This window comes from Haemaphysalis longicornis, unplaced genomic scaffold, assembly GCF_048455015.1.
Source record: "Haemaphysalis longicornis isolate Haplotype H1 unplaced genomic scaffold, Haemaphysalis longicornis Haplotype H1 scaffold_29, whole genome shotgun sequence".
In the NCBI taxonomy this organism is placed as follows: Eukaryota; Metazoa; Arthropoda; class Arachnida; order Ixodida; family Ixodidae; genus Haemaphysalis; species Haemaphysalis longicornis.
Genome location: NW_027526331.1, coordinates 2,675,546 through 2,701,298, shown reverse-complemented (window position 1 = coordinate 2,701,298; position 25,753 = coordinate 2,675,546). Strand labels below are relative to the sequence as shown.

The 25,753-nt window shown below is 51.7% G+C and overlaps 1 protein-coding gene across 4 annotated transcripts in view; it reads left to right on the top strand.

Annotated features, from left to right (window-relative positions):
- Positions 1–23,274, top strand: part of LOC144173119 (telomere-associated protein RIF1-like) — a 111,767-nt gene extending 88,493 nt beyond the window's left edge. For all 4 annotated transcript variants that reach the window (XM_077701637.1, XM_077701636.1, XM_077701634.1 and 1 more), the window contains 5 exons: positions 9,502–9,620; positions 12,772–12,976; positions 15,921–16,073; positions 20,127–20,271; positions 21,710–23,274. In XM_077701637.1, coding sequence (XP_077557763.1) covers positions 9,502–9,620; positions 12,772–12,976; positions 15,921–16,073; positions 20,127–20,271; positions 21,710–21,876 — 789 coding nt within the window. In that variant the 3' untranslated portion in view covers positions 21,877–23,274. The remainder of the gene's footprint in view (positions 1–9,501; positions 9,621–12,771; positions 12,977–15,920; positions 16,074–20,126; positions 20,272–21,709) is intronic.
- Positions 23,275–25,753: the final 2,479 nt, after the last annotated feature.

The following is a 25,753-nucleotide window of genomic DNA, read 5'->3' as shown; positions in this document are numbered from 1 at the left end:
GAAGATAAAAAAAAATGAAAGAAACAGCCAAATCGTTGCTTTCGGGTGCTACAGAATCACCAGAAAGGCGTCGTACGCGTGAGGGTCCTGCAGCCGGATCGTCTATCATGTTTGTATACAAATGGAGCGAAGCTCGCACATTAAACCGCCATTAAAAATCTCTGCCCTGCGGGAAAAATACAAACTACACAGAAAATGAGAGATCAGTGCCTGGTGAAAGGGGTAGATGGAGCTGCAAGTTTATCCCTTTACGGCCCAACCCACACAAACGTGTGGGTCAACAAATTCGTTTACTCAGTGGCGCCTGTTTCGGTTTCGGTTTCACAGCCCTGGGTAGCCGCTGCGAACGCTTCCGAGACTTCATTGGTTTCGGTAGTTCACTCATTTTGCCACCAGGGGGCGAGAAATCGCACATTGAAAACGGCGCCCCAGCAGGCGCGATCACGATAGCCGCCTTCAAGATTAAAACTGATATTTCTTCTTGCTATTCTCGTATTTTCTGAATAACAAGCTTAAGACACGACTTGCAGGACTTGGAAAAACACGATCGGGTAAAAAATACACCCGTTCCCTTCGCGTGCGTTCCGTCATTATGCTTGAAAAATGCACCCACACATATGTGTGGGCTGGGCTTTCGTCGTTACGAAAATTTTGCTGGCCGGTATAGGCTGGCGGGCTCGTGCACTGCAGCGGTAGAAATAATTTTTTCTTGCTTTCTTGGTGCCTCATTTATTCGCGGTTTTGTGCTGGCTCATTGGTAATCTTTTCTTGCGCCTTAACCTTGAACTAGTTCAGTATTTACTTGTTATAATAATATTATTTATAATTATTAATTATATTAATTAAAACTTCATTATTATTTATTTTCACAAAATCCTATTTATAATATAGGTACTCCTGAAAACAATATAAAACTTCTAAGTAATACATAAAAATGGAGTTTTTCTGCGCCTGATGCCGTTTTTAAGGTATTCTTACTATGCGCAAATCATACGAATAGAAGCCCAGCCCACACATATGTGTGGGTTTGTTTTCTGTGTGAAATACTCTGAGCTTTCCATTTTCACTTGTCGAAGCATCATTAGGAAGGGGTAAATGCACAAAACTTAATTACTTGTTGCCATTTTTTTCTAAAAAAATTTCGTTGGGCAGGAAAGGGTTATAGGAGCGCTTGTATTTTTAAAATTTCTCGTCGCGCATTCAGGTCACTGATGACCCATGTTCTATGGACGGGGTAACAAAAGAGTTGAGTGGTTGCTTGTGTGGAAGTATTGCTACTTGCACGTGTACTCCGTCAAGCCTCTGAGCGCGCGCGCACTGGTGTAAACTTTCGCATGCATAAAATTGACGTGTAATTTAAATTTAGACCTCGCACTTTGCAGGGTCGTAGGCGAGCCAATGTCAATTTCTTCGTCGCCTTCGCTTCTGCCGTCGTCAAGGCACAACGTGACACTCCGTTGGGGCAACTCATTCTCGGGGATCACCCCGTCGGTTCGGGCAAATCATTCCTTTCGTCAACACAAACTGGCGTACGCAAACTTGTCACCCGTCTTGACTCCGTCCGAAGGAACTTGGGCCTGCGATGATCATGCTCAGAATGAAAAACACTCTCTGGGAGGCTAAATTCCTATTGTTGTATCCAATAATATGTGATCGTCAACATATCTATATACAGTTAAACCTCGACGTAACGAAGTCGGTAAAATTCGTAATTTACTTCGCTACATTGAAATTGGCGGTTAAAATGAAGTGCTAACCGTGTGAAGCGGTTCCTTGTGGGCATAATGGGTCTAGCTACGGGATAGCGAACCACCCCGGCTAGCTTCGTTCGAGACGTTGAGCACCGATGTGAGCTCGACGGTCCCTTGTGGGCCTAAGTGGGGTTCAGGGTGTTCCCCCTACGCCCGGAACTGACCCATCCAACAAAATGCCCCAGAGAGGTACGCGGCATCCACAAGGGAGACGCCGCGACGGGTTCGACTCACCGACACAGGCGACGACAGGCTCCAAGGGGCCAGGACGAACCAGGGGGTTTATTGGCCGAGTTGTACAGTGCATAATAACGCCAAGGCCGGGTTAAGAACTACACTGTACCGACGCGCGCCTCAAGGCCGGGCTCGAGCGGGCTCGATGGCTGAGGCGACACGGGGGCTGCTGGAGAGGTGGGGGTAGCCTACCTCGCGCGTCCGATTGGGGTCATGGGCTCCGCTCCGGACGGGTGGCGGCGAGGGTGCGATACGAGCTGAGATCCCTCGCGTTCCCTATACTCTATCCTCCATCTCCTTCCGAGCCCAGAGAGCGACCCAGGAGAGCCAGAGAGAGAGACCCGCGAAACGTGCGCGTCGCGGTTATAAGGCGCGGAGGAGAGGAGGCAGGTTCCCGGGCGAGGAGGAGCGACAGCGGCGGCGGGACAGTCGGTGCCTGCCGGCGCGTCGGCCCGCGAGGTGACGTCACGTGCGCTGGAAAGCGCGCTCGTTCGACCATTGCGCTCGCGGGAGGAGGAAAGGGGATCAAGCGGATCCCCACATCCCCCCCTCCTCAAGACCGAGCCCGGTCTGAAGGACCGGCTCGACAACAGCAGACACAGCACATACCCTACGAGCTTATAACGGGTCCCCAGCCCAAGAAGTCCGCGAATGTCCGCACGTTGGAGTCCACGCCGATACACACGCCCACACTTCGAAGACACGCCGTTCCAGAGTTCGACACGACGCCAGAGTGGTCGGCACGAGCAGGGGCCGTCTAGATGACTCGCCAGGATACCAGGGAGCCAGGCCCAAGACCGCCAGGCCGCGGGGGCAGGTTCACGCCGGACGCTCGAGCAACAGGCTCGACGTTTGAAGCTGCCAGACGTGCAGACATGGCTTGACCAGCTGCAGCAGGAGAGGGCCACCGGAGGTGGAAGGTAGCCGCATCTGCAGGGTGCCGTACCGGCTGAAGGTCCCGAAGAAGCACCCAGGGCGCGCTCGTCGAAGGCGCCAAGGAGAGGAGCCGCGGCGAGCGGCGCCGCACGAGGCATCGTGAGGGAGTGCCCCGGGAAAGCGCTGGAGCGCCCGAGTTGCAGAGGTGTGCCAGGGCCCTGGCAAGTGGCGACGTTGAAGCCGCCGGTCGATGCAGGCTAACGTGTGACAAGGGCTGTGTGTGGTGCGGCAACTGAAGACTGAAGAAAACCGGGCTGGGGACCGAGCCAAGGAACAGTGCTGCAAAAGGGGACACGAAAGGCGAAACCCAAAACTACCTGCCGGGAACAGCGATAGGGGCGCGCAAAGGCTCGGGCCGAAAAAGTGGCCGTAACGCCGGTGCCGCGAGAAACTGGGGAGAGCTAACGGCTGCGTAGTGCGTAACAGCGGTCGCACGGAAGGTAGCCGGCATTCCCCGTTTCGCTTTCGTCGGCGGCCATCCTCCCCCCCTTCCAAACCGTCGCTATCGGCGACGAAGGTATGGAGGGAAGAATACTGGAACGAAGGGCGTGAGGCCCGTGTCGTTCCCTAGGCCGCCGATTGAGTGGCGTGCCCTCTCCCGCGGTGTCTCTCCGACGTCCGCCATGAGAGAGGGTCTACCTGTCATGTCACGTGGGCTTATTGGGCCAGTTGGTGGGCCATCGCCTGACGTGACGCGCTTCCGCCCGCCACTGAGGAGAGGGGGCAAACTCGCTGCCCCACCGGGCGTCGCGAAGCAACCTCTCCGTGGCTGCGGCGTTGGCGCTCACTGGCGCTCGGTAGGGTTGGTCATGGGGTGGAAACATCGCCCCGCGCCAACGCTCCGCTCGGACGTGAGGACGCATGATCAGACCCGCGGAAAAAGCCAGACGGGTGAATATCGCGGTCCTTTGTCCTCATCGCGCATGCCTAGTGCTTCCGCAGGGCGAAAATGTCGCCCATCAGCGAAGCAAACAGCGGCAGCCCGAAAGGAACCGACGACTACGGCCACCGGGATGGAGTTCCCAAGTGTACGCCGCATTTTGCCGTGGTTGCGCCTCTCGACTGGCTGCATGAAGTGGGATAGCTTGCGGGATCCAGACTTCGCGCTGTGGCACGCGCGGCACGAGCGATAAGAGAAAAGCCTCATCGCTGTGTGCGCGGCCGGTCTATTTATTCGCAGAGTGACACAACTTCGTAAAAGTCTTACGGTCGCTCGCTTATCCGGCCTGTCGCGAGTCGGGGAAGCTCAACGCGGCTTCCCTAGACTGCGGCAAATCGCCACCCTCGCTGAGCCTCGTGGGGGCTTATCGGGTGAGATTTTATCGGCAGAACTCCCATCCGCTCCTTGCATGCACGGGTCCGTGGCAGAAATAAAAAACGCGCTTGCAGCAGCCTGGCTGCATAGCGCACGAGACCTACCGCAGTACCAGCGGTTATTGGCCTCCAACCAAAGCGTCGCCCGCTCCATCTCGGAGCGCGATTCACACAGAGCCAAAACGACCCTACTATTTACATATTTACAAAGCGGACCTTCCTGCTGCGTTCGGAGGAGGTTTGTTCTGCCCAAGGCGATGCCGGCGGACAACATGTGGTCCCCGGGTGCGCCTCTCGTCTGGGGATTGCCATATTCCTGGCTGCTTTCCCTTCGACGATCGCACCGACGAACACATTCGAGCACGTGGTCTTATGTTCCGTCAAGTGCGGCGCGCGTCAGGAACTCCGGGTTAGCGACGGGGGCTAATATCCGCCGCCACGTTCGCGTTTCCCTTCCTTTAGCGCAACGGCAAGAGCGAGGATAGTGGAGATCAGCTCGCTACATGCCTGGCCAGGTAGTGGAGCGGCACAACTTCGCAAAGTCTTGCGGCCACACGCCCAGCCGCCCGCGAGTCACGGAAGTATCGTATACCTTCCTCAAACTGCGGGTGCTCACCACCGTGAAACTCTCGGGGAATTTCCTTCGGTGGGATAAACTTCAGCGAGAGACATTGAGCGTGTAGCAGATACGAATCCGAGAGAGAAAAAAAACGCGCCTGCAGCAGTACGAGCTGCAAAGCGCTCGAGGCTGACCACAATACAAGCGGTTAGCAGCCTCCGGCGACCGCGTCGCCCGCTCACACAGAGCACGACTCACACAGAGCCAGTTAAAATCATATTTACAACACGGATCGTTCTGATCACCGGGCACCTGCTCGTCTCTGCTGGATGCAATACCGGCTGACAATGGGTCTGCTCGGTATGCGATATCGCCCGGGAATTGCAACGTTTGCACGCTTCATGCATTCCCTTCGGGGCTCGCACCAACTGGCCGACGTTCAGCACGTGGCTACGGGGCCAGTCGGGTGCTAGGCGCGTTAGGAACGTTCAAGCGGCCACGGGGGCTCACGACATGCGTCCGCCACCACGTGGTGCTACCGCTCCCATTGCGCGCGGTGACGTTTTCATGGGCGCAGCTTATATGGCCAGCACGCGTGGTTCGCGTATCCGCTTAAGCCAGCTGAATGCCACGTGGTCCGTCTCCACTATGAACGAACTTTTATCGACGGAACGGTCAAACTCGTTCAGAACGTGTGGCCCGATCTCTAAGTAGTCCGTAGCACTACGCGGCGAGCGGGCCGCCGTGCTTTGGAAACACGAGATCGTAAGGCGAGCTATGCCTGGGAAACAGAGTGCTCCCCAGTGGGCCTAGCTGCGGACTCAGCGCACTGCATCTCACGTGCGCCGGGCAAGATCGACAACAAAGCGTCGTACAATGCCTGCGCGGGGATGTGCCGTGTCGTGGGAGCAAAATGCGCTCTTTTGCGACAGGGCCTTGGCGTCCACGCGTGCGATGATGCACTCGGTAGGACGAATGCGCGTTATCGTCGTCGGAGCAGGAGGCTCCCCGACGAGGCGCAAGGGGCTCCTTGGCGAAACGCAAACTTGGCCACAAAGGCCGTTTGTCGTCTGCACGTGGAGATACATTGGCCGCAGGCTAACGTCGTCCGAGCAAAAGGTGTTCTCGTTTCCGACGTAGCGAGCATATGGCTCTGCTCCAGGTTCAAATTGTACGTCAAGTTCGCAGGCTCGGGATCGCCACTACGTTGAGTTATACAGAACACAGGAGATGCTGGCGCGGGTCGGGCAATAATTGCCTCGGTTCGCGGACAGCGGTGAACGACGGGAGCGTGTACGCCGAAGCGTCGTGCTCGGAAGCCGAACCGCTCACCTCACAGGAAATCGCACATGGACTAAGGCCTACCAAGGGGCCTGTGCCGTCGCAGTGTCGATACCGTGTTGGGCGCCAATGTGGGCATAATGGGCCTAAGTGGGGTTCAGGGTGTTTCCCCACGCCCGTAAATGACCCATCCAAAATGCCCCAGAGAGGTACGCGGCGTCCACAAGGGAGACGCCGCGACGGGTTCGACTCACCGACACAGGCAACGACAGGCTCCAAGGGGCCAGGACGAACCAAGGGGGTTTATTGGCCCAGTTGTACAGTGCATAATAACGCCAAGGCCGGGTTAAGAACTACACTGTACCGACACGCGCCTCAAGGCCGGGCTCTAGCGGGCCGCGACGGCTGAGGCGACACGGGGCTGCCGGCGAGGTGGGGGGAGCCTACCTCGCGCGTCCGATTGGGGTCATGGGCCCCGCTCCGGACGTGTGGCGGCGAGGGTGCGATACGAGCCGCAATCCCTCGCGTTCCCTATACTCATCCTCCATCTCCTTTCCGAGCCCCTGGAGCCAGAGAGACATCCAGAGAGCTAGCGAGAGAGCCGAGAGAGACCCCCGAAACGTGCGCGTCGCGGTTTTAAGGCGCTGAGGAGAGGAGGCAGGTTCCCGGGCGAGGAGGATAGACAGCGGCGGCGGGACAGTCGGTGCCTGCCGGCGCGTCGGCCCGCGAGGTGACGTCACGTGCGCGGGAAAGCGCGCTCGTTCGAACATCGCGCTCGCGGGAGGAGGAAAGGGGATCAAGCGGATCCCCACATCCTGCAAATGAAAATGTGGTGCGCGTACACATCTGGCGCACTGACATCGCCCCGGGTACCACCCGGACAATGCGGCAGCCGCGAAGCGAAGCAGGTAACTCAAGCTACTTACGATTGCCAGAATGGAACTCTGCGCTTTAGAAAAAAGGGCAACGCGTTGTCGGAGCTTAAAGGAGCCATGAAGAGAAAATACAACTTCGTTTAATTTGAAAAAACTAGGATTCAGTAGGTCACTCAGCTCCATCACAGCCACAAAAGACATTTTTTTAACGAAAAAAAGCAAGAAGTATTTAAAAACTTTCAAATTTTGCACCACAGTGACGTGTTATGAGCAAGAATGACATCATACAGGCCAACAATAAAACATAATTTTCAGTGCGTTAACTGCACGTTAGCATTCAAGTGATGCGGTCAAATGGAACTAAAGGCCCCATTACAGACATCCACTCATGTGTCGTCGCGACAGGTCAGTTAGGCGGCCGCCAATCGCACAAACAAGGTTCCGTGACGTCATAGAAAAGTTGCGGGAAATTGGCTAGGGTGTCGCGACTGCTTCAAACGTTTTCTTTAATATCTCTGTTATTTGTTCGAAGATTGCGATGATATTGGTATCATTGTTATCGGGACTGAGCAGTCTTTCTAATAAACCCAAGTTGTATTTTGTCTTCATGGCTCCTTTAATCGTCTACGTGGTCATCGGCATGAACTGCATGGGGCGTTTTCTGCACGCAAAAACACGCCGCGCAAGCCACAGGCGCACTGACGCAGCCGCAGAAACTACCTACGCGGTGCGGGTAGCTCCAGCGACCGCTTCTAACCGCTCACTAAAACGCAATAAGAGGGGGAAACGAAGCTGTTCATGCGGAAAAGAAGCTGATAATGTGGGCGAAAACTTGCTGGAACAATGATGCCCAACAAGCGCGAGCGAACACGAACGAAGGACAAAGCGGTGGCATGCGGCGGCAACGCATTTTGTAGGCAAGGAGCCTGTAGGCACTACGCTCGCTTACGGACTCGGTGGCTCGTGGCATTGGGCGGCCCGTGTCGCCATTCGCAGTTATTGAGACCACGTTTTGGCACTTGCGTCTCCCAAATATACTTCTACAACCAAAATTTCGTGCCTAGTTGTCCATGAAACTTCATTACATTGAAATTTCGGCAAATGGGACTTCGTTACACAGAAGTCAAAAATACATGGTGTGCATAAACTTGAACTTCAAAAAAAAATTACGTGGTTCGTTACATTGCAGTTCGTTACGTCGAGGCTTGACTGTACATGGTTTTCCTTGCTATAACGTCAACGCATAAATTGATGCCCTTCAAGCCCACTTATCGCAATAACCGATGTATTGTTGCATGTGGTGGTGTTACAAGCACACAGCACTGTACGTGTTGCTTGTCTTGCCTCCTGCAGCAAGCTTGTGGGAAGGGAAGCACAGACTATTGCGTCTTGTGTCTTGCTGTGTCTTGCTGCGTCTTGCTGTGTCTTGTCTTGCTGTGTGGACTTGTTTCAGAAATGGCGCTCAGTTTGTGTGTCAAGTTGCGGCGTGACCAGCAGAGGGTAGCATTGAGGTCCATGAACTTGTAGCTGGGCGGCTTCTTTATTACTCTGGTGCGTGGACAAAATTTGGTTGTAGGTAGCGACCATGAGATTGTAAACAAAATAAGGGAAAACCGAGGATTCAGTGGCAGGGTGTGAACTAAGGAAATTGGGGGGGGGGGGGGTGCCAAGAATGGACTTGGCAAACTTGCGAGAGAAGGTGCTGAAAATTTAGGGGTGAAGCATTTGTTCTACAGTGTACACAAGTCGCCTGATGATGGTGATGACGACCAAAGTGAGGCAAACGTTGCAGGTTACAATTGAAGCATCCGTTCAAAGTAGAATTTCGTAAAATCCAGCAGCTCGCATTGAAACCAGTGTTCATGCCATTTGTCTGCAATTTCTCGGGGACAAATGCCGATTGGCTGCTGAAGTGGTAATTTTTTAATGGCTTCATTATGTTGAGGTTTTAACTCTACTGTAATTGTATAGATAATTATGGGTAAGCAATGGTGGAAATGTCAAGTAGGATGTCTGGTGGAAGAGAGGACCCACTTTGGTGCATGCAGATGTCATTCTCTGCATTGCAAACTGAGAAATATCATCAGGATTGCCGCACCGAGCCTGCTATTCTCCTGTTACAGACATGTAGAGGCAAATGCAGACTGTAATTCTCTGATGAGTGCCATTGTAATGCTTCTGGCAGTAATCACAACTGAGGGAACAAAAGCAGGGTCAAAACATGAGGGTTTGGGAGATGATAGGCATTAAGGCGTCCTACCAATGTGCGCTGTGCGTTAGGGAAGCACTTGGAACTGCTTTGATCGTGCAGGCTTCTGTAAGAGGGCAGTAAGGAGTGAGAAAGAGAAAGAGGAGGAAAGCAGGCCGAACATTTTTTTTGTCTTCCTGTGTGGCCTACTTCTGCTGTATCTTTTTGGGCGGCAGATGTTGCGCTACTGAGTACCGGGCTGCAGCACTTGGGTGAATATTTCGGTGTGCGTTGAGCCTCCCCAGCGCGGCACACATCGTAGCCCGGACCTCCATTGTACAATCCGGCTACTGATGCGTGCAGGAACCCGAGGCGATGGATGAGGGGGAGCTGGTGGACAGCCAGCTGGCCGTGTTCCCGGCGCTGGAGGGCTGCACTGAATCCGTGAACGCCGTCCTGCCCTTCCTGGCCAGCTCCCTCTGGTGAGTGGCTGCTCCCGCAGAGAGTGTCCGGAGTGGGGCGTTCACGTTCTACATCCCATGGGGGCCTGTGATGCATTGCGACATCTATGGACCTGTTTGAACATGAGCCACGTGATTTTTCTTATGCTGTGTCTAAACGAGTGCGTCCTGGCTGGGCTCATGGTGTGGAAGTTTCAGTCCGGATAACTATCATATGAACCAGGTTCAAATCCTGCAGGCCCCAGTACTTTTTGTTTTAAGTTAGCTGGTTTTGTCTCGTTCAGGTCAGTTTCAACTGCCCTGCAGCTAGCTAATTGAAGGCAGTTGCAATAAGCATGTGTGCGTGTGCACTTTTGGCATATCACACGACATAAAACTTAATGCTGGGTCATCTTGTCCTGAGGTGCCTGCAAACATTCATCATCTGCCACATGTATCCTCCGCGAGCAGTGCGAGGACGGGTTAATAGAGTAAGTCACATATGCGGCTAAACGCTTCTTGGAAACACTGCCATATGACACAAAAAACCTGCAAAAACGAACGCTTTTTTTTTTTTTTTTTTTTTTCCCGAGTTGTGGCTGTTTTTCTCGTTTTTTGTTGTTTGTCTGTAAGCGTTTCTCCGAGGATGCTTTTTATCTGTTTTAGATAGGCTTTGGCTTTCTGAAATGTGGTGTGGACATGCTGAGGGGAAGCCAAGGTGGCCAACAGGGCAGCTGATGTTCTTGCACAGGTCCTTCTACCTCGATCGAAAGCTCGAAGGGGTGGAAATTTGGTTTCATCGAACGCAAGGCTATGTGCGCTGCTCGATGAATTGTTCAGATTGGCTGCGCAGCTCCTTTTGGCTAAATGTGTGTGTGTGTCTTCCAACGAAATGGAGGATGAATTACTTAAAACGTAAGGACGCTGATATGCAAGTGTGCTGCAGGTCATATTTGTTAACAGGCAGATGCAAAGATGGCACTTAGTGTTCCTGATTTGTGTGAAAAAAGGCGACCAGGAGCAGGTCTAGCTCCATGACACCCTAACGCGGTGATGTCGTAAAAATGTGGCAGGAAGCGCAGCAACATTCGCAGCCTACTCGTGAGCTTTCAGCCATTTGTGTAACCGCGATATTGGACACAAACGTCCTTGGGCATATATGGCATAAGCGCTGCCTGTAGGGGTGTGCGGCCCGTTTCGAAAGCAGCAGCGGGTCGCTCTGGCCTGCTTCCCGTTGGCGCCGCTGGTTTTGCGGCACATTCACGGCCGAGATTTAACACTTGTACGTGTTGGAAATCCATGTTTACGTGGAGCAGTCACTCTGTTTGCAAATGGGTATTCACGAGAGTGTAAACGTTTTGGACACGATCCCAGCGTGTCACATTTGTTGTGTATAAGCACCAGGCGTGTGTAACAGGCCAGCTTGCGAAGCCAGCATATGCCTGGAACTAATTGTAATTCCACTTCCTTGAAATTTACTAACCGTGTCTCCGTAAGCAGCGTTTCCTCAAATGGTCATGCTACGGGTGTGCATTATGATGTAAATCAGTTTTGTGCGCTTGCATAATCTAGCACAGCACTCGTACCGGACAGCACGTTAGTTACGCTTGCCAATATCACATCTCGGATATTGATCACTTCCCTTGACAAACCAGTGTGGCATAAATTTCACGAACATTTTACGAATGAACTGCGGTGGGTAATACAAAATTATACTTGGGATAGCACACGACATAAAACTTAACGCTGGGTCATCTTGTCCTGAGGTGCCCGCAAACATTCATCATCTGCTACATGTATCCTCCGCGAGCAGTGCAAGCACGCGTTAATGGAGTAAGTCACATACACGGCTGTGCGCTTCTTGGAAACACTGCCATGACACAAGTAGCCTGTAGCAACTAGCACAAACTAAAGTCAGAGAGCCTCGTCAGATACCACACTCTTCCAAGGACACCTTTTGTTGTTTATGAACTGCCTACCCTGCATTTCAAAAAATGCTTTTGCCCTAGTATTCAGCTATTTGTTGAAGTCGAAAAACAAAAGGGAAGTCTGCTTGTATGTGTGATTAGGGCAACGTTCATTTGTTGATTCCATTCTGTATTCGGATACAACGATTGTTTAGCGGCCCCCTCCCCCCATGTCCTGTGAAGTAGCAGTGCATTTGTCATCTAGGTGGGTCTGGTGAGTCCTACCTGGCTTAAGTTTAGACTAACGTCTTTAGCATTTTCTAAGCTGCACTGGGTTTTCTTCATTTCCATACTTGTTCTTAACTTGCCGACCATTTATTATTTCGTGGTTTCATTATCTTCCCTCGGTTCTTGCTGTAAAACATGAGCGTGCACATATACAGGGATGCAGAGCCTTGCACTATTCTTAACATTTTTGCGTGGCTTATATTCCGAAAAAGGCACAAGTGCTTGTCAGGTATTGGGTAACCACATCTCCGAAACATATTTTTCTGCGACATACATATTCGAAATGAAGGTGCATTCGTTGTACGCGCTGCAAGACAAAACCAATCTCTCACTATGCCGGTATGAAGTCTGAACGATGCAAGGATGGAATTCACTTGTGCCTGGCGTGTTCTGAGGTGACAGTGGTGATGTGCTGCTGCCGTCACTGACGCCTGTAAGAAGGATCAGGAAAGGTGCTGAAGCGTGCCCTAGGACAGCTTTTGTTGGTGTTTGAGCACTCTGCCAAGTCACAGCTATTTTTTGAAGTGCCCTAAATGTACTATTTTCTTACAGACGTGACCGCGAGAAGTTGTTTAGAGCACAGAAAGGCAAAAAGAAGTGAAAGAGAACCAAATCACTGCGTGAGCCTTTGTCAGCCACGCCGCGCTCACCCCGTAAACACAGTTGAGAAGCGGTGGCAGGCGGCGCAGCCATCGTGAAGGTCGAGGCGTATAGCATCATGATTGCGGAAGTTTGTTGGCTTTCATGGGCCGTGTCAGTGGGACACTTTTCAAGAACTGCTTTTTGTTTCGGGGACTTGCAACAGTGTTGTGGGAAGTGAGGAAATTTGGTTGGTCAGTTGGATTGGCTGATTAGTTGGTGTTTGTGAGGGGTTTCGGGGCCCCTTGGTAACGCTGAGCATGTGGTGGGCTCTTGAAGCTGCATCCGTTGTACCTGTCGGCACAACGATTGGAGGTTCCCGACCGGGCTATGACGAGCCCCTGCCTCCCCGCTTGCAGGCAGAGCACCCTGGGTCGGAGGCTGCGCCAGCAGGGCCTGTGCACGGTGGGCCAGCTGGCCTCCCTGACGGCCGCACAGGTGCTGCAGTTGCCCCTGCGCACGCCCAAGGTGGCCTCTCTCCGAGTGGCCCTGCAGCAGTACGCGGACAGCCGGGGGGAGGCAGAGGAGAGCCCCCTGCCACCGGCCACCGCCCCAACCACACAGGTACTGCAATTCTGTCTAGCAAGGGGCAGGGAGAGGTGGAGGACCCTGGATGTTTTAAGTGGGTGGTGTTCACAGCACGTACTCAGCTTTGTTGCTGTGCGCGAGTGGCTGGCTGTTTCTTGCTGGCACACCTGTTTGTCACATCACTTGGTATGCATGATACGATACCAAAGTTCTTCAATATCCACCAGTTGCGAAACTCCGCTGTGGAATCTTGGCCGTGCGAGCACTCCTGCTGATGGGCAAGTGGGCAAGTGTATTGGCACGGCACCTCGGGGACAAGAACTGAACTTTGCCAATCAAGCTTGCTTTTCAAGCGAGGAAACATTGTGTGAGGTTGTGTTTACTTACGTTTCCATGGTTTTTCTTTGCGGCTTAGGCAGCAGTTGTAATAAGAAGAGCTTTGGTACAACTTTAACTTTCCGTCAACAGATGGCAGGGTTACCCACTTTCCCCATGCTTGTTCCTAAGGCAAGGGGCCAACCACAGGCTGGATTTTGATACATGGGGCCTATGGGGAGTTTTGCAACTGTTGCATATTGAGTAACTGGTACAATGCAGCCCACTTATGACAAACTTGATTGGTGCCCTGAATTCACTCATTGTATCCACGATTTGGGATGTGTGTCATACGCATTTGCGGCACCCAGAAACACGGGTGCTATTGAGGAATTTTCGGGAATAAAATTGTTTGCGACAGCCCATGATCAGCTGATTCTTCTTTGTTAAAGCGAGGTGATGAACGCATGGGTTTTTATCGGGACCTTCAGGGGGAATTGCGAGTTGTTCGTTATATTCGTTACTGCATTATAGTTCATCTCATTAGAAGGGTTAGCTGCTCTTCTGTAAATGGTTTCAATTAACGCTTTCCTCTCTCTCTCTCTTTCTCTCTGTCTGTCTATGTGTGTGGGACAACTTTTATGTTGCTGCCTACTCCAGCTAAGGCCCAATGCCAGCATTTGCACGCTACAACCCCCTTGGTGCATGGGTCCATTTTTCAAGCTTCCTTCAAGGGCACGCTACAACTTGGGCAGTGTTGGGGACCAGTGGTATTTGGTCAAGTGGCAGTACCATTGGGGTATGCACGCCCACTGATTTTTTTTTTAAGTGCAGAGCACTTTAGGGGCTCGTCTTGTTGTCGTAGCTCGCTCGCTGGACTCAAGTAGAGCCACACGGCATTCCGTCGTAGCGGCTGTCGTCGCGGCGTAACACAGAGGCTTCGAAAGCCAAGCAGTTTATATAGTCATAAGCGTTGGAAACTCATGATCCGCTAGCACTCGTTATATGTCTCCCTGTTGTTTAGCACAAAGGAAACTGTAGGTACATTTGAGGCAAGATATAAGTAATTAACTGGCAGCACCCGCGTTCATAGTTAGAAATGCTTGTTGGGTTGGTTTTTACGATAGTAAGCAAAAAAGAAAAAATGGCGGTGCAACGCTGGCACATGTGGTGGCACAGTTTCAGGCAGGGGGCACGGGAGCACTGTGAAGGCGGGGAAATTTGAATTGCATTGGGTGGTAGCAGTGAGCGGATAATAGTGCTGCAGCCCATTATGGCGAGTCACTGCTCTGCACTTCCGACAGCTTTCACATTGAGTGGAACGGCTTTAATTTTTTTGAAATGTGAGCAGTGCAAAGGAGACAAGTGAAGTGTACGATTTCTCTTTCCAACAGTTTGCAAAGTGCATCCAACTGCATACTGATGCCAACACCTGTTGTCAACAGCTGAAATAAATTTCCCCTGCAAAAATTGTGATCTGTGAGGGAGGTTTGTCTTTACAACAGCAGCACAATCTCCTGTGTGCTGTTTTTGGTGTGACAGAAATACCTCTGAGAACAAAATGTGCACGAAATGAGTAGAATCAGTGTGCTAACTTGGTGCGTGTGTTACAATGAATGGCACTTGGTGTCCCTTTGCACAGCTCTCTCGGCGTTCTTGTAACCTCTGCCCTACCAATTTCCCCCTGAGAAAGGGCTCGCTTTGACCTTCAAACTGAGGAGGCTGGGGAGAAGGCATAGTTTGATCTTGTGGAGAGGGTAATTGCGGAAACCCGCTTGCCAGCACAAACACGGCTGGCCCCCTCGTTCGGCAGCCAGGTCCCTGTTCACGGTCACGTCACAGGTCACGCAGAAGCCCTGGTGTCCACTGGGGCGGCAGGGAGAGCTACCGGACGTCACTCGATAGATGTCGGGGCGACGGGGCAGATGCAAAATGGACCGAGCTCTTCTTAGCCAGCTTCAACCACATCGTCTACCCATTTGTGGCCGAGCTGACCAGCTTTGGTAGCCGAACCAATGAGAGACCTTTTTTGGAGGAGGGAGCGCGCTAGGGTGGTTTGGATAATAACCCCCCTTAAGGATTTCCATCAGCTGACCTGCCTGTCTATTTGGCACTGTAGCCTTGGCACATGGAGGGTTGCCCGGGTGTGACCCACGCCACAACCTCCAGGACCAACAAGGGTGGCTGAAGCAGGACTAAGGGGGTGGTTCTCCTCGATGGGCGAGAGATTGGCATGGTTTGAAGCTTGTGGGAGGCGTCCTCAGTCCATGACACCTACAGTGCAAGTGGCATCAACAGCACTTTGAGCCGGTCACATCTGCTGTTTGTGGCAAAGTGCAGCTTGAGGAGAGTTGGCATCAGGGATTGATCAATGTCTCTGAGCGCTGCGGGTTCGGGGAGTTTTGACAATGAAGTAACTAAGGTTGAGAAAATCTGGAGCATGTGCCAGTGTCGGAGCAAATCTCGTAACCAAAATAGTAATGCTGACACCACAGCCTTCTTTTTCTTTCTTTCTAATGGCTGCAGGGGTGCTGTGGCAGTCTCCCCTTGTGATTTTGTTTCCCTCATTCAAGAGCTGTTGGGGGTGGCCCAGAGCTGGGCTCTGCTGGTGCATGTGCGTGCTTGCCTCCTCCTTTGCGAACGCCCCGTGGTTGTGCCCGTGCAGGCAGCGGAGGTCTGCAATGGCCTGGCCGACAGCCCCGAAGTGGAATTGTGCGACCTGACTGAGGGCCCAGCAGCAGCGCCTTCTGTGGCAGCAACGCCAAGCCTGGACTTGGAGGAAGACGAGGCGCTGCCCTGCGGACAAGCCACCGGCCAGGTACGCCCTTTCTTCCAGTGGAAAGAGTGCCAGTTGTGGCCAAGGGACGGGCAAGGGGTTCTGGGAAGTGGGCAGGGAGCGGGCAAGTTGGTGTGACACACCTTTCTGTCCATTAGGGAAACCTGTAAGGAAAGGGCGGTGCTTGAAATAAGGCACAGGTTGTTGTCTAGATTCTAGTTGCACAGCACTAACCTTGCAGGGGGACGAGAAATTGTATGACGGGCTAGTGGAATGAAGGGTCCGTGTGGTCTGCTCAGTATTCCGTCGCAAGGTTTTGTTTTAAGCGCCAGGCCTGACTTGAGGAAAGCAAGCGACTGGAACATGTCCCAGGTGTCGAGGTGGCCCCTGCTATAGAGTGGAGGCCCAACAGGGCACGTGTGGGGCTGGTGAGTGCGCCCTGGGTGCGGGGTGATGAGAAAAGTGCTGCAGAGGAGGCTCCTGCACTGGTGCCGCCCCACCGCGGGGTGGCGCGCACCGCGGTCGAGCTCCCGTGACGCTCTGTCAGCTGATAAGATCTGACCCGTACCCAGGGAGGGGCTCTTACTCACTCCCCCACCATCACTTAGGCTATTCAGCCTCGTGATTCCTTTGGGCCCAGCCTTGCGTTAAAGGGACCGTGAAGTACAAGTTTGATTTATCCAGAAGACTGCTTTGGCCCACATTCCAAAACTAATCTAGGTGCTAAGGCAAGCATGAAGCGGCGGCGACTTAAGGGGGCACACGGGTCTTTGGGACCGAAAAAGTTCCAAAAAATGCACTTTTCATAAGCATCATTTTTGAAATGTTCAGGTCTTCTTCTCCCGGTTTGCGAAATTTTTCCTCCGAAAAGTCGGTACTTGAGCAGTAACAGCAACTTATAAAAGCCCTACAAGGCCGATTCTTCGAGATTCCGACGCCAAAATAACTATTTTTCTATAATTCCTCACTTCTGCGCAACGGGCGGTATCGCAGCGATCTCGGTCTCGTTTGAAAGAGCGAATTTCGGTCTTCAATTTCCCGCCACTGCGGTTCCTGCCCGCTCAGTCGTAGCGTGGGAAACACGCGCCAAAAAAAGCAAAAATGCGCGTTCCTATTCGCCGGCGAGCGCACGTGACTAAACAGCGCGATGCGATTGGCCGAAGGCGGCGTCTGTCGTCTGCTCCATGCCGTTGTCGGCGCAATCAGGCGCCATATTGCTCGGGCTCTGACTACGACGTTTGCGATGTGGAAGGCCGGAAGAAAATCCCGCACGAAGAACCCGTATGGCAAAAAGAGAAAGAAATCCAACCTCGAGAATCTCAGAGGCCGCTCCACACCAGCGAGGAGCGATGAAGGAGATAGCGACCGACCTTCCGTGGTTGGCGACGACGCGCTTGTCAACGTAGGCCTAGCGCCTCCGCCGACCGCTCATAACGCCTCCGGCAGCGGCCGCATCCGTCTCGATACAGCAATGTTGCACCCGTTACAAGTGGCAGAGGTGCGTCAAAACGTGGAAAACAAGCTGCACGAGCTTTCTTCAACTGGAGCTACACAACGGAAGTGCAGCCTGTTGGGCGACCCTGACAACGCCGCAGCCACGCCGCTGGGCGAAACAAGGTTCGTGATCGTCAGTTTGACCCAGCTGAACGAACTGATGCACGCAGTGAAATGCAAGTTGTGCTCCGGTGATGTGGAAATCAGCAAGGAGGACAGGGAGTACGGCCTCGCCGTAAAGCTAGTGCTCAAGTGTGTGAACTGCGGCGACGTGTCGACGGCGTGGAGCTCGCCGCGCATTGGCGGCGAGAGCAAGGCGAAGCCGTTTGCCATCAATGTTTTGGGCGCACGCACCATGCAGTCGACTGGAAAGCAGCAAACGGCGTTCAACGACGTGTTTTCGTCGATGAACATTTCTTCGCGCGGCCTGCACAACAAAACGTGGCAGAGCTACGTGAAGACTAAACTGACGCCCGCAGCTGTTCGCGCATCGCAGAAGGTGACTGCAGATTGCGCACGATCAGTTCGGCAACTGTACGCTGAGCTCGACCTTGCAAACCCGGGCAACATTGCCGTGTCGTACGACGGCTCCTGGATGACGAGGGGACACTCGTCGCACATCGGAGTCGGCACGGTCATAGAGTTATTCACGGGGCTCGTGCTCGATTATGTCGTGCTCTCCAATTTTTGCGCCGGCTGCGAGCGGGCGCCCAAAGAGAGTGACCCTGCCTACGAAGAGTGAAAGGTGAAGCACCTCTGCCAGAGAAACGCCACCAAAAAAGCTGGGGAAATGGAAGTGGAGGCTGCCCTCATTCTCTTTCAGAGGTCATGGGAGCGTCATAAGCTCAGGTACATCACAGTGGTTTCGGATGGTGACCGCCGCACCTACCTCGCATTGAGGGATGCAGATGTTTGTGGCTTCATTAAGATCCTCAAAGAGGAGTGCGTGAACCACGTGCAGAAGAGAATGGGCACTCAACTGCGCAACCTCCCAAAGCAGAGGCCAGCTGGCTCAGAGAGCCTCAGTGGTAGGGGGCGGCTGACTGGCGACCTGATCAACAAACTGACCTCCTACTATGGCTGGGCTATCAAGTCCCACAAAGGGGACGTGCCAGCCATGCACAAGGCTGTGATGGCCACGTACTATCACGTGACATCCAATGATGCAGTGTCGAACCACAGCCTCTGCCCCACTGGTCCTGACTCGTGGTGCCGCCATAACACTGCCAAGGCCAAAGGGGAGCCAGCCCCCAAGCACTGCTACAACCTGCCCCCCCACGTCTGCGAGGCCTTGCTTCCTGTGTATGAACGGCTGGCAGACCACAAGCTGCTTGAGCGGTGCCAGCGCGGCAAGACGCAAAACAGCAATGAGAGTCTTCACTCAGTGATATGGTCGCTGGCTCCCAAGGAGCGCCACGCATCGCTTCACAGTGTGGAAGCTGCGGTCGCAGAGGCTGTGATGCGATTCAATGCCGGAAGCCAGTTGGCATCATCAAAGATCCTGCAGGAGCTCAACATGACCGTTGGCGCACTAAGCAGCACACGCATGGCCGAAAAGGACCGCCGGCGAACCAAGGACTCTTCCCGCAGGCGGACATCCGCAGAAAATGTGCAGCGGACCCTCAAGAAGAGGCACCTGGGTGGTGCCAGCTGTCAAGATGACTATGCTGCGGGGGCCTACTAGTCGTTTCGTGCAAAGAAAGTACTCCACCTTCTACTGTTTGCATTAAACATAGCACCGCTACGTTTTTTGCCATTTTCTCAAAATGCATATTTTTGACGTATAGGAACTTCTCGAGAGGCATACCTCAGCACGTAGTGCAGCTAGAATAATTTTTCTTTCAGCAGGAAGCTGAATGTTTAAACCATGTGTTATGGGAAGCAGATTTTGCATTTCGTGTTTCAGTAATTGTTTAATTAGCATTATTTTTAATTGGTTAGCAGCAGTACTTCGAACCTAAAAGTAAGAATTGACGGAAACTTGTATGTGATTGTAAAACAAAAAAAAACTGCTTCCCATACAACCTTCTACACAACTTCTAGTATCTATTCATGCCTTGCTTGTAATTTGCATACTCCCCCATAATAGGAAGAGTATGCAAGACAGTTTTGTGTGTGTAACTGCGTGCAAGCATTGACCTGGTGTGGTTAAACGAAACTGGGGGGGCCCCGCTACAATTGTGCAGGTGTGCTTGTTGTCGTTGGCATTGGTCGGCAGCTGCCAATGGTCCAAACAAGTTTCTGTGATGTCATGAGGACTCTGTGAGGAAGTGGCTGGAGAGCTGCCACGGCTTCACCTGTTCTGTTTGAAGTTTGCCTTAAAATTAGCGTCATTGCTATTGGGTCTTTTGAATGTAAACACAGTCTTCCGAGTGGCGTCTTCATGGCCTCTTTAAGCTTTTCAGGTGCCCATTGTCTGCTTTTGGTTGCAGCAAGTGCATTTTTGCTACTCCTTAGTTTTCAGCGCCACACCTGTGCAGTAGGATTGAGGGGCTCTGTCGATTGGAATACAACAGTATTGTTCCACCTGCCATAAACTGCTTGGAACAGGTCTGTGCTTGGAGAAAAACTGAGCTTGCCTCCTTGTTTCCGCACCGACAGGAAGGCGACGTGGCAGAGGAGAGCGCAGCGGTCACTGCAGTAGAAAGCGTGGCTGCTTCCCTCGTGTTCAGTGGCCCTTCACCGCAGACTGCAGAGCCAAAGACGTTGCACTCCAGCGCAGTGCAGTGCAAGCCTTCCACCACAGGTGCGAGAAACGAAGTGGTTAGCGTGCAGAGTGTCGGTGCATGCGGCCACCGTTTGTGTCCCCATCTTCACAAAACTGATTCACAGCAGTGTGCGAGCGTTGGAATTTTAGCTTGAATCGAATGTAGATGCGCAGTGATACAGCTGATGCGAATTTAGGACGACATGAGCTCTGCAAATTTCCTGTCGGAATTGCGTCGATATGCAGGAGTAAATTTTATTGTTTTTGTGACTTCATTTTTGCGCCGCTGTAATAGAAGGTATGAAATGGCCAGGGCTTCTCCGCAACAGTTGTATGGTTCTCTGAGAGTGGATCAGACTTGCGCTGTAGGGAATGTATTCGGTCACAAATTATTATACCATGTTGGAATGGGGGGGCAGCTGTATGACCACAACAGGTTTAGTTTCTAACTACCAGAGATTTAAAACGAGCCATGCCTCAAAGGTTATGCGAGAAGAGCTGTAGAAGTTGTGATGCAAATTTTTTGAACCCTTTACGGTATGTATGTCTATTGGGGTGAAGCGGTAACCTGAGCAAGATCTCGAATATTTCATTGTTACTGCTCAGTGATGAACATATTTTGTATTTTCAACCAGAAAAATGCTGTCAAAAGACCTGGTTTACTGAACACTCCCTTTTTGCTTGTATGGTCGCGTGTTTATCTTAGTCCTTTTATCAGTGCGTTATTCGTTACCTGATGGCTTTTGGCAGCTGAGTGTGAACTTAGAGAGCGATTTGTGACAAAGATAGCGGAACTGTGCATATTAGGGACCCCAATAACGTGGGTTCGGTCGTTATTATGGGTGTAAATATTGTGTAAAGGAGGACTTAACGTGTGCAGCAAAATTTGTTTACCAGAAATCAGTGCGCACTCCAAGTCTTTTTAATGTGTGGTCAGCAGACTCAGGGTAAAGAAGGAAAAAAAAAGTAAGTCCCACAAAGTGAAACGTAGTTTTTGCAGTGGAAGTGATGAGGTAAGTGGCTATGCACTTTGATGCAAACTATAGAAACCTCTTGAAAAATAGATGGAATGAAGACTGGTGCCTGTATTCTAGGCCGTGCATCTCTTCGTTTTCTGGAAGAGAATTTTTTGGGCACCATTGTCACCCTGAATGACAGGTGGGAGTCGGAGAGTAGTGCATGCTCAAATGTTCTTCTGGCACATTTGTTTTGAATCCTGTCCAGCCTACCCGCACCAGTGGAGTGCAGGCCCGGCTCGAGATGACAAATTTATTGTGACAAAAAAGAAAAAAAGGCAGCTCAGGTGGCTTCCACTGCACTTTGTCTCGTAAGAGGGGAGAGCTGTGCAGGTGGTGTAGGGTAGGAGGCAGATGAGGCGTTGCAGAGTGTGCAGCAAGGGGAGATTTGAAGCGAGTTGCTGAGCAATGTCGCGCAGCAGTGGGTGTGACATTGTGTCCCTTTGTACCCAATGCTGCAGTGGTGGCCAGCCAGACTGGGCCTGTGGTGCTGTCCAAGGAGGAGGTCTGCCAGCTGCTCACGTCAGACTTCTTTGCCAGCCTGGAGAGGGTCGACCTGGGACGGATCCTGGCCACCATTGCCACCGTGGTGGCAGCCGACCGCCAGACGACGGCTGGCTTCCTCTGACTCTTCCCCCCCAGGGGGGCAGCTAATTGACTGTGCACTGCCGTTGCTAGTACACGTCTACTCGTACACGGGGTTTGTGGGGAAGCACAAGACTGTGATGATGTTGTTGTCAGTGGTGTCCTACAAGGGGTCACATCGTGAGAGAGATTTCATTGGCTGCTCATGCCCTGTGTGTATCACTCGCTTTGTCAAGCATGCGTGCAGTGCTGAGGAAGAACTCACTGCGGTGGCTCCAGTCCTGACGTTTGGTGCCATCATCCTTTTTTTTTCTCTGCACTTACTCGTGGCCCCGTAAGAGTTCTGTGTGATGTGTGCAGCCTTCTTTCTTTGTCCTCCTGGTGATCTTTTTTTTTCTTCTTCTTCTTTGAAACTGCCAGTGTACAGACAAGCTTCTCGCCTTCCCAGGCACATTTTGTGTTGGCACCGCACAGTCTGCACGCAATAAGCGATACGTTCCTAGTGCTGTGAATGGTGACACATTGAGTCAGCTGTAATGTGTGACAACCTGAGGGTCAGCTTGTCAATCGGTCTACTCACTTCTCATGTGTGGTCTAGAAACTCCACAACATTTGCTTTTTGACAAGGACCTTTGGCACCGTGAATGACGTGGTTGTCGACTTGTCGTTCGACCGTTTCCTCACAAGCACATTGTGGCGTGACTAACATTGACATAAAGCTCAAGCACTGTCAATACAGAGCAAAAAGCGTGTTTCTCAATTTTTGCTTCAGCCACCTCAACTTTCACTTAAATCTTTTACTGGCCTGTCTATTGGCTATTGTCACATCTGATTGCTTGACACACCTAAGCCTATGCATTTCATCATCGTTTGCCATTTTAAATTACTTAACGTACGTTTACTCTTCTGTTATTTAGTAAGTGAGCATAGGAAAACGTGTAGAAACGGGCTCTTACCTGGTGTCAACAGACTTGCGTATTAGTTGGTGCCAGAAATTTGTTGACCCATGCCTGCGACCGTTGCTCATACAAGGTGTGGCCACTCTTTTTCTGTGAACTGAGTTCGTTTCTGCCGGCCTTTCTTCCTCGGGGTTGTTTTTATTTATTGCATAGTGTGGCACACCTTCCTCGGCACATGGCGCGCAAGTGCCGAAACACGTTTTTCCTATACGTAGATCGTGCGTTATTCAGTTTCGTGATGTTTGTTTACGACACTTGTTGGCAATGTGGCCAGCTAGGTAGCCGAGGTTTTATGTGGCGCACGCGGGGCTTTAGTCAGTTTTGTGTTCTTTCTGAAATTCATTGTCCTTGTGTAAAGCCCTGTTCTTTTATGTCCTGTTTGTTGTTGTTGCACCAGAGAGTGGTTCTTAGTTTTTTTGTGGTGACCCTAGTGTAGTACAACTTTTACCCATTGAAGTTTCGAATAAATCGCTTCTTTTGAATCTTTGCCTTTTGTTTGGAAATTCTGAAGCGTTTCCGCTTACAAGGACACGCTTAACTCTGTTGTAGCAAAGCTATCTGTCGCTCTGTTGCAAGTTCCCCTTCCTAGACAAGTACAGCAGAATCTCAATGTGTTTTTCATGGGAACCGGAAAATAAAACGTTTCATGCGAAAATCTTATAAACAAGGAGGAAGATTGCATGCTCCATCAGCAACTCTCTTTTATTGAGCAACATTCAAGTAGCTGATCAATAAGTGCGGCACTTCCTTCTTTTCAGTGTCTATGAGTAAATTCTTCTGAAACGTAAAAAAAACTGGTATTATTGTTTTGCCGCACATTGCTTTGTAGGACAATCCGTATCAAGTCTGTGAAGCCAAGCGCTCGGAAGTCTTCAGTGTGCAAGAAAAGCGCGATATAGTCAATTTTTTCGCATAGGACTGAGCTGTCGACATTCACTCCCTTTGCTCTAACTTCCGTTTACCATGTAAGCAGGACGTCTTCCATTTTCTGGTGCTTCGCACCTCGCGTTTGTTTTACACTAGGGCCAAAAACTTGCAGCTTCTTTCGAAGCTCCTCTTGCTGATAAGCACTGGTGTTGGCCGTTGGCACTGGCAGATTGAGCTTGCATGCCAAGTCCGTCGTGCACTTCCTCTTTGGGTACTCATCGAATTTGCCTACAATTTTTGCTTCCTTATAAACTGAGCGCCTTGCATTTCCTCGACATTGTCACAAGCATGGCAGCACCATTGCACACAGCAACAAGACAGCCACAGGAGAACAAAAGAAATTACACCATCTTCCCATGAGGAACCATGAGGAGGATGCGAAGCATCATGGGGGTTTCGTGTAGGTTTCATTGTGTTGCCGTTGTGTTGTTTTATTTATCGGAGCATGAATGGGAACATTGTGTGAACCCCCAATGTAGAGACAGGGAAGAGACCGACACCCGTGTTACCTGATCGATCACCTCTTGGTTCTCGTCTTTCTTTATTGTGTGCTCGCGCTTCTACCCCGCTGCCTGCCCTCTTCGTCCTCTTCTCTGGTTGAGCTGCAAGGTGCCTCCTGCCTGAATCTAAATGGCGCCTCCCACCACAGCTTTCCCGCTGGAAATTCAACATCCTCCTCTAAAGTTTTCAGTTCGTCGTTTCCGTTTACGTTCAGCTTCAGGTGCCTTCGTTGTATCAGTACCTTCTTGACGGAGTTTTAATGAGTGAAGGACATAAGGCACGTTCGTAGCACATGCTCCCGTCTTGGTTTGTAACGCAGTGGGAAGAGTGCCATGTACCTCCCGTTGCGGCCAGAGAGTCGTGGGACCGAAACCAGGTGCCGCCTAACTATTTCTTTTTATAGTGGACTGCACTGGTGTCAGCCCAAAAGCTGACGGGGCACAAGAGACGCGCATGCGCAGTAGAGTGCGGACGGCGGACAACAACAAGGGAGGGAGGGACACAGCCCCGAGCGTGAGATGCTTCGCATCTAAAATTTCAGGGAAGCTTGCACTCCCACAAAAGACTTGAATGGCGAAGCTGTTGTAGGTGAGCATTGTGGGACAGAGTTAAGTTTCATTATCATTGTTTATTTGCATAGTTGCGGTGCTAGTAATCGTCATATGCATCAAAGAGGTCGCCGTCTTCGCGGCGAATGGTGGATGCAAAGTCATCCTCAGCATTGTAGACTTCCACCAGCTCTTTGTCATCGACTCGAAGCAGCGGTGGTGGGATTTGCAAGTCGTCTCGGGAAGGATTGGCACACTCGTAGCCATGTCTCCAATTATCCATAATGGCTTTTGGAGAGTGTGGCCGCCGCGTTGACCACTCCCAACAGGGTGCCTTTTCATCTTTTGAATTAGCAATGAAGTTTTTTTTACATGCGCAGTAATGCTTGACAACACTGCTAGAGTTTTTTTTTTTGCTAGGGTTACTGTGCGAGCCAGTGACACCGCCGTCGCCGTGAGGCTGGTGCTCACAAGCACTCGCGATTTTCGCACACCTGGGGGGTTTTTGCCCCCCCCTCCCCCCTTTTTTTTTTTTTGCTAAAGCCACTACGCGTGCTGGGGACACTCAGCAGTCGCTGCAGGGCACGCGCTTATAAGCGCTGCGCATTTTCTCGGTATTTTTTCCTTCAACAGTGTACTTACGGCTTGTACGACAACCTCCACTATCAAAATACAGTCGAACACGGATATATCGAACACGGGTATATCGAATTATTATCTATATCGAACTCATAAATTATCCCCTTCAAAATTCTGTGTAAAAGTATAGGAATTCGTACGTTTATATCGAACCGTATTTTTCCCGACATCGGGTATATCGAACGCCGCGGCAGCTGGTAGGTGCTCTTCGGCGGTCGCTGCACCCCCGATTGAGGTTGAGGGGGATGTGGAGGAATGCGCGGGCATGGCGAAGGTCGGGTACAGGAGGTGACTCCTCGATAGACTTTTGATGAACCTCCGATGTGGGCACCGAGCTTGAGGTTGA